Genomic DNA, 8,559 nt, shown 5'->3' on the forward strand with positions numbered 1-8,559 from the left:
CAATTAGCCATGTCTGCCATGGACATTAGATAGGATAGGTGGTACAGGTCTGATTGATTAGTAATGTCTGCTGTGGCAGGGATGTCTACCGTGGACAGAGGCAAAAAGAGAAATAGCACAGTTGCCATGATTTTACCTAAGAGAAGACTGGGGCACACGGCCTGTGCTACCAAGTCTTTGACTACAGAGTCATGAGATCTGGCACAAAGGAAAGAAGGATTGTGATGGATTAACAATGCCTATCTTGAACAGCTCTGGTAGCGTAGTGGTTACGAATCGGGCTGCGAACCTTAAGGTCAGCGGTTCGAAACTACCAGCCGCTCCGCGGGAGAAAGATGAGGTTTTCTACTCCCGTAAAGATTTACACCCTCGGAAACCCTGTACAGGGTCGCTATGGGTCGGAACCGACTCGACGGCACTTCACAACAACAACAACATCTTGAACAGGGAATCTTGAACAGTAGCAGATATCATGATCTCCTAGTAATGTCTGCTATAAGCAAGAGAAAGAAGAGAGATGACTAACTACATGATTGATTGGCAGAGTTTGCAGGGACAGGGGAGAAGAGAAAACAGCCAAAAGTCTTGTTTTTGCCCAAGGGAAGACTCCCATAATTTGGACAGTGGAAACTAGAGGTGAAGGACGTAGGTGAGTGGAAGAATCACAGGGATCGAGGAACATTGTGATGTGTTAGTCACGTCTGTGTGGGCAAGAGATTAGACAGAGGTAGTGATTGTCATTCTAATTGGTAGCCAGGTCTTCCTGGGACAATGTAGAGGAAAGAGATGGCATATCATGGTTGACTAGCAATGTCTGCCATAAATAAGGCATAGGAGAAGGGCAGCATAGATGTTTGGTTTAAAGGAAAGATGAAGTTCCAAGGACTTGTCCTCTCTTCCAGCATGAGTTCTGATTCACTGAGGGCTAAAGTGAGCAAAGAACTCTGGGGAAAAAAGATAGTGCTTGATTAATAATGTCTGCCAACAGCAAAGGAAAGTATATATATATATAATTTTGGGGGGGTAAGTTTTTATTGTGAACTGAGTGATAGTTTACATGGGAGAACATCAGCTTTACACCGTTTCATTGCAATGATTATTACAGTGTCCTCATGCATCATCATTCAACAGTATTTGCTTCCATTCCCTGTTTGTTTGTTTGTTTGTTTGTTTTTTGGAGGGGGGTTAGGGATGTACACAGAAATACTCAGGAATATATAATAATTTAAACAACCAAAGGACACATTCTGCAAGCCTGCCTCCTGGCCGACAGTACCCAGTCCCTCTCTTTCAATGAGTCCAGAGTCCTCAGATGCTTCCTCTCTCCATCTCCTCATCTCTGCCTCCATCTCTAGTGTTGTTGCTTCTCTGAATAGGGCCCCACACTCTGCTCAGGCTCTTCTCATTGATGGTCCTAGGATCCTCTGTTTCTGGGCTGTAAGATTGACTACTCCCCCATTTTTCTTAACAAAACTTAATACCTTTACAGTTGTGACAGTTGCAATTAATCATGAAAACAATTTCTCACTATTGAATCATAGGATTCTTATTCCCATCTCTTTTCACCAGACCCATCTAGACAAGATGAAAACTATTCAGTGGGGACTTTACCTTTCCCCACACACTCTGAAACTAAACTCCCTCTTGAAAACTTGTAAGCCAGTCACTTTGTGCCTTTATCGCCCCCTCATTTTAGGTAGCCAATGCCTAAATTGCCCATCCCTAATCTACCCTGTATACAGAGGGAATAGGATTGATACTTGATATGAAGACTCCTTCCCTCTCAGTTGGTATTTTGAGCTACTACATCCATAAGTATAGGTCAAGTTCATCAAATTATAGTAATTTACACTTGTTTTCTTTATCAAAAACTTTTTTTTATCTTCTTCTAGTCGAGTTCTGATTATCAAGCCATCGAGGCTAGGTCAAATGGATACTATCTGTAAGTTTGGGCATTCTTGTGCATCTCCCCACACTTCATGTCAGCTGGATGTTTCACTCTCAGCTCTGGCCCTCCGTGGCTATGTCCTTGTCCATGGGCTCAGGAGTCCCCAGGTCTCACCACATTTTAGACCAACCAGCCCTTCCTCTTCTCTGTTTCATCTCCAGGTCAATGGGAGTCTATGGAGTGTGGTTGAACTCAGCCCATTTCTTCATTGCTGCCTTTTCCCCTCTTCGACTCATCAGTAGACCAATGTGGTCACCAGCAAGCTTACATGGCTGCTCATGTATTCCCTCTGAGTTTCAGTCTTAGAGGGGGGTTTGTCCTGAAGGAACTTGATTGCTTGCCTTGCTGGCTTCCTGGCAAATAACTTGCTTGTTCTTGTAGTGATACTGCTATTTTTGTTTTGAATTTTTCCTGCTGATCTTTCTTTGAAGATGTATCTTGTGCTTCTCTAGCTGTTTCAGGCTGGTCTGCTTGTCCTTTCTAGTGGGAATGTCCCACCTCAGAAGGTTCTGGATGGGGCTCAGAATTCCACATAAGGTCCTATAATACTGCAAAGACTCCGCAAAAAGCCAGGAAAGGAAAATTAAAAAACAAACAAACCGTTGCTATGGAGATGATTCTGATTCATGGCAAGCCCAAGTGTTATAGAACTACTCCATAGAGTTTTCACTACAGAAGCAGACTGCCAGGTCTTTATCCCGCAGCACCACTGGATGAGTTTAAACCACAAACAGCTTAGCAGTCCAACACAAACTGTACCACTCATTCATATGCCCAAACCAAAAGATTACAACTCGTGAAAGAGACAGCATCTATCATGAACTGAAAGCAGTGCTTGCCCGTAGGCAAGGGACAAGAGAATGGTGGCAAAGGACCATATTTTTGCCCAAGGGAGAAGCCAGCAGTCGGGAAAGTCGTGTGGTCCAGTCCCCTCCCCTGCTGCCATCTGCCAAGTCTGAGACACCTCCGCTCCTGGCCTAGGGTTGGTGTGGGCGGGTGTCCATCTGTATCCACGAGGCAGGGCTGTTCCAAAAGGTAGCAATTGGGCAGCTGCCAACACTTGCTGAGAGTGACGCACACTTGCTCGTGTCCTGCTGTGTCCCTTGGACGCCACCCACCCTCAGATCGATACCAGATGCACTTGTTGTCCTCACTAAGTATATATATACCCGGGCTTAGCACACATGCTCCCCAAGACGTGGCAGGGCCCCAGGCTTTCCTTGGAAGCCTCATGTTCCTGCAGCCAGTGCACACGCAGTTAGAAGTGACCTGCAACATGAGTTTCATAGACTGGCATAACTGCCACTTTCACATTCGGAAGACACATGCTCAGAGTCATCTACACCCAGAGACTACACAACCTGGGAAGAAGTCACCCGCCCGGTGTCAGGTATGCACACTCAGAAACAATACACACATGCAGATGTTAACACACTTGTCCCCCTCAGGGCTCCCACAGAGTCACACACACGCAGAAACTACATGCTGCAGTGTCTCACCCATCAGCTTTGCACACACTCAGAGCCCACACAGCCGGATCCCTGCACACCCGGAGTCCTGCTTGCAGATCACACACACTCACACGCCACGCGGGTGGACTCATTTACACTAGGACACACACCTGGATTTCAGCCACACGCCCGTTTGGTCTTCACACACACAGCTGTTGCAGACTTGACCTGGAAGCCACACACAGTTAGTTACCCAGTTCACCTGAGCAGTCCGCCTTCCACCTCTTGACCCCTGCAGCCGAGTTTTGTTCTGACGCTCTTTGGAGATAGCCAACTTGTGTCAAGTCACAGGCCTTTGGTGGTAATCTCTTGTCAATTTTGATGGTTTAGCTCATCCCAACCCTTCCTGAGGTCGTCACAGACCTGTGTAGATGACTCAGGGCCATCTCTGCTCTTGTGATACCTATCATGGGGCGGGGGTGGGGCAGGTTGGGTGCACAAGGCCCTGCCTGTGTGCCCAAAGCGAGATTAAGCATCCTCAGACAGAGAACAACAGTGTGACCAACATCCATTCTGGCTTGTCCATGCCCTTTCTGTACATTTGTGTCTTTGTTCTCTAGTGTTGCTGTAACAGAAACCCCATGCTGGGTGATTTTAACAAACAGAAATGATTTTCTCATAATTTAGGAAGCTAGAAGTCCAAAATCCGGGTGCCGGCTGTCGGGAGAGGTGTTCTCTCTCTGTTGGCTTTGGCTCTTGTCTCTTTAGCTCCTATCCTTTAGCTCCTTGGTGGTGGTATTCATGAGGCATGATATTTAACTTCCTCCATCTCTGCCTTCAGCTTGTGTAATCTTCTTTATATCCCCAAAGGAGTCCTGGGGTGGCGCTGTAGGTCAGTTTGGACCACAAGGTCTGCAGTTCAAACTCACCAGCTGCTCCTTGGAAACCCTATACAGACAGCATCACTATGAGTGAGAATCGACTGGTGCTTAACAACAACCACAACACCAAATATCTCTAAAGAGGTTGACTTAAGACGTTGTTGTCCTTGTTCAAGTACCATCAAGTCAATCTCATTAACAAAACTAAGGAACCTCCCCCCCCATTCCCATACGGGATTATGACCACAGGTATAGAGGGAAGCATCTACAGCACAGATTTTGGAGGTAAAACAATCTATAATTATGTGCTTAAGCAGACTTTTCATGTGTATATGTTGTTAAACATTTTCGGTATTTCTTCTGGCTTGTGATCCCATGAATCTTGGTTCTGGGTCCTTCTCCACCTCTTACTGTCTGGCATCAAATGTCACACAGTAAACTTAACTGTCCTGATGTGACCCAGTAGGATAAACACTGGACTACTGGGTCCAGTTCTTCCAACCGCTCCTCAGAAACCCTATACAGGGTCGCTATGAGTCGGAATTGACTCGATGACACTTGACAACAATAACAACAAACTTGACTGTGTCCCACACATATGCACAGACTTGTCAGTGTGGTGGCCTTGGCTGCTCAGTTACTGAAGAGTGAGCACCAACCTTGTGAGGGAAGGGCCACCTGAGGACCTGGGGGCAGGGGCAGGACTGGGGTAGCGTCTGGGCCTCCTCACTGACCTTCCCTTCCCCAACTTCCCAGTGCCTGAGATGGAGCCTCCTGGTGCCAATGACAGTGACAACATCAATGCTCTGTGCACACAGATCAGCTCGTCTTTCGCCAGTGCTGGGGCTCCAGCGCCTGGGCCACCGCCGGCCACAACAGGTAAGCCTGGTGCTTCTGCTGGGGTGCATGTCCTACAGTGCCCCTCCTGTATCTGTCCCCTCTCTATTTACCATTACCCAGAAGCTCCAGGAACTGTGGAATCCCACGGGCTTAGACCCATGGACCATCATAGAGCCATGGGATCACCTCAGAGCCATGGGATCACCTGAGAGTCATGGGCTCACCTTAGAACCATGGGACGGACCATCATAGAGTCATGGGATCACCTCAGAGCCATGGGATCGATTATCTTAGAGCCATGGGATTACCTGAGAGCCATGGGATCACTTCAGAGCCATGGGATCACCTCAGAGCCATGGGACCAACTTAGAGCCATTGGATCACCTCAGAACCATGGGGTCACCTGTGTCATGGGATCACATCAGAGCCATGGGGCCATCTTAGAGCCATTGGATCACCGCAGAGCCATGGGATTATTTTAGAGTCATGGGGTCATCTCAGAGCCATTGGATCACCTTAGGGCCATGAGATTATTCTAGAACTCTACGGTATCAATTAAAAAAAACCCGTCTTATCTTAGACCCACAAATTTAGAAACGTACAGCCTTGCTATAGCCTAACTGTAACTGATTTGGAACTCTGAAGTCTCAGAATTCCACACCTTCAGAGGAGCGTTCTCTGAGAACAGAATACCGTATTCTAGGCTCATTCTAGAACCATGGGAGCACCTTAGAATCTCAAACAGCGCACATTTAGAAGCCTAGGCTCTTAGGAAATATGGCCTTAAAGCCATTGCGCTTCACTGTGTTACAATAGTACCCACTGAGAGCAATCCATGCAGTTTGACAGTCTCAGTCTCCTGAACCCGTCCCTTCGCAAGAAACTGGAATCAAGGATGATGCTCAAAATATTTACTAACAGGTTTAGCACTGACCAGTCAGACCGGAAACCAAACTGACTCTAAATCCTGCTGAGGCTTATCCAGAATCTCAGAACCAGATGTTCTTAGTACCACAGAACCATTGTGCGGTCCAGATGATTAAAGCCATGTGCCCAATCAGTTAGAGCTCACAAGGAGCAGAGCTGAACTTCAGAGGCAGGAAGTCTGGCTCCAGAGACTGTGCTCCAGTTGCCATGCCATCCTTAGTGCCAGCTGGGGTCTGTCTGCCATTGCCCAGGCCCCTCACTTGCCCTCTTCCTCTCTCCAGGGACTTCTGCCTGGGGTGAGCCCTCCGGGCCCCCTGCAACTGCCTTCCAGCCTGGGCACAAGCGGACACCTTCGGAGGCTGAGCGGTGGCTGGAGGAGGTGTCCCAGGTGGCCAAGGTCCAGCAGCAGCAGCAACAGCAACAAGGGGCTTCAGTGCCCTCTGTGCCCACCATACTCCCCTCCCTGCAGCCCTTCCCTGCTCCCTTGGGGCCCTTCGACACAGCCCCTGCCCAGGGAGCTGTGTTCCTGCCACCCCCACACATGCAGCCCCCATTTGTGCCCGCATACCCAGGCCTGGGTTACCCGCCCATGCCCCGGGTGCCCGTGGTGGGCATCACACCCTCTCAAATGGTGGCCAACGCCTTCTGCTCCGCCGCCCAGCTCCAGCCCCAGCCCGCCACCCTACTCGGAAAAGCTGGGGCCTTCCCACCCCCTGTCGCACCCAGTGTCCCTGGGGGTCAGACCCACCCACGTCCCAATGGGGCCCCTTGGCCCCCTGAGCCAGCACCCGCCTCAGCCCCTGAGTTGGACCCCTTTGAGGCCCAGTGGGCAGCGTTAGAAGGAAAATCTGCCACAGAGAAACCTTCCAACCCCTTCTCTGGGGACCTGCAGAAGACCTTTGAGATTGAACTGTAACCCTAGCCACCCCTCCCCATCCCATTATCTCCAGTGTCCCACGCTTGGGAGTGGAGGCACAACCCCTTCTCTGGTCCTGCTCCCTGGGGCTGTGCCCCTGCCCCATCACTCTTTCTAACCACTTCTCTCTACCACCCCCATAATCACTATGGAACTAACATTGGGACGCCCAGGTTGTGACAGGATGGAATTCAGGGACGGACCCAGCCTGGCTAAGGGACTCATTTCACTGCCAGACTTAACCTGGCAATGCCCTCTTCCCCCACCCCAGACACAGGGATGGCCATGATCCCACTGAATGCCCTCTGTTCAAGCTACATCCTCCCCGTTTCTGTTGTTGACCTTCAACCTTCCAGGGACAGAGGAGAAATGCCCACATAGGGGCTCTCCTGGGTCTCACACTAGTGCCCACCCCAGGTCTGGTCAGCTCCCCAACATAACACAGCACAAGCTAAGGGCTTCCCTCTGCCCACCCACTGCGTTCACTGCCAGTGTTGTGCTCTCCCCTCTCGCCCCTCCACCTTGCCCATACCTTTCTTGGGTTAAGGTCAAACAGGGGCCAAGTTGGGGACCCAGGAAGTGGGGAAGGGGAAGATGTTCAGTTACCTCATATCTGTGCCCACTTGGAGGGGAGGGGGGTCTGGACAGAAAGGGAAGGGGTGCCTGGCAGGTAATTTTCTATCTTTTATTTCCAGATTTTTTTTGTATCTAAACTTTCAGATTTGTATTATACAAGACAGCCAATAAAGGAAGAATATAATGGTGACCCTTGGGAGAAACTGGATGTGTTTCTGGGAGGGGCAGGGTGTGGGCACAGACTTTCCCTCCCGAGTCACCAACTAAAACAGGAGGGGAAAGGGGGCTCCTTGCAGAATTACCTGAGTCATAACCATGTAACAGGTAATGCTGACTCAGTACTTGAGAGACAAATGCTAAATGGTGCCAAAAATTAATCACCCATCTCTGTTCCTTACAGATTTTGAACCAAGGTATATAAAAAAAAAAAACTTAGAAACTGCTGCTAATTATTTCAGTATTAAAATGTTGAATAATCAAGCTTGAAATAGTCTATCTTTATGCTTCAAATTCTTACTTCATCAATTACATTTCCTATAGTCCTCTGGTAGTGTAGTGGTCACAAGTCAAACTGTTACTCTCATGGTCAGCAGTTCGAAACTACCAGCCGTTCTGTGGGGAGAAAGATGAGGTTTTCTGCTCCCATAAAGATTTACAGCCTCGAAAACCCCATGGAGGGTCGCTATAAGTCGGAACCGACTTCAAGGCACACTACCACCACCACCATCTGGTGTAGCACTTTAGGATAAGCACTGATTGCAAAGCCTATTTGAACCAAAAGGTGACAGTTCAAACCCACCAACCACTTCTCGGAAATCAAGGTCACTGTGAGTTGGAACTGACTTGATGGCACCTAAGCAGACACGGCAGCTGTGGATTGTTTGTTTTTCTTAAGCCTTTTTTGGAACCCTGGGAGCACAGCGGCTCCATAAGGTAAGCACTGGATTGCAAACCACAAGTTCTGCAATTTGAGCCTGCCAGCCGCTCCATGGGAGAAAAATGAGGTCTTCTGTTCCCTCG

At 48.9% G+C, this 8,559-nt stretch overlaps 1 protein-coding gene across 1 annotated transcript in view; it reads left to right on the top strand.

The window, feature by feature from the left end:
* The window catches only part of NUMBL (numb homolog (Drosophila)-like), a 34,536-nt gene extending 27,573 nt beyond the window's left edge, over positions 1 to 6,963 (top strand). Inside the window, exons 9-10 of the mRNA XM_006871410.1 lie at positions 5,037 to 5,159; positions 6,329 to 6,963. Coding sequence (XP_006871472.1) covers positions 5,037 to 5,159; positions 6,329 to 6,963 — 758 coding nt within the window. The remainder of the gene's footprint in view (positions 1 to 5,036; positions 5,160 to 6,328) is intronic.
* The last annotated feature ends 1,596 nt before the right edge of the window (positions 6,964 to 8,559 follow it).

The sequence above is a fragment of the Chrysochloris asiatica genome, unplaced genomic scaffold (assembly GCF_000296735.1).
Source record: "Chrysochloris asiatica unplaced genomic scaffold, ChrAsi1.0 scaffold00168, whole genome shotgun sequence".
Classification (NCBI taxonomy): Eukaryota; Metazoa; Chordata; class Mammalia; order Afrosoricida; family Chrysochloridae; genus Chrysochloris; species Chrysochloris asiatica.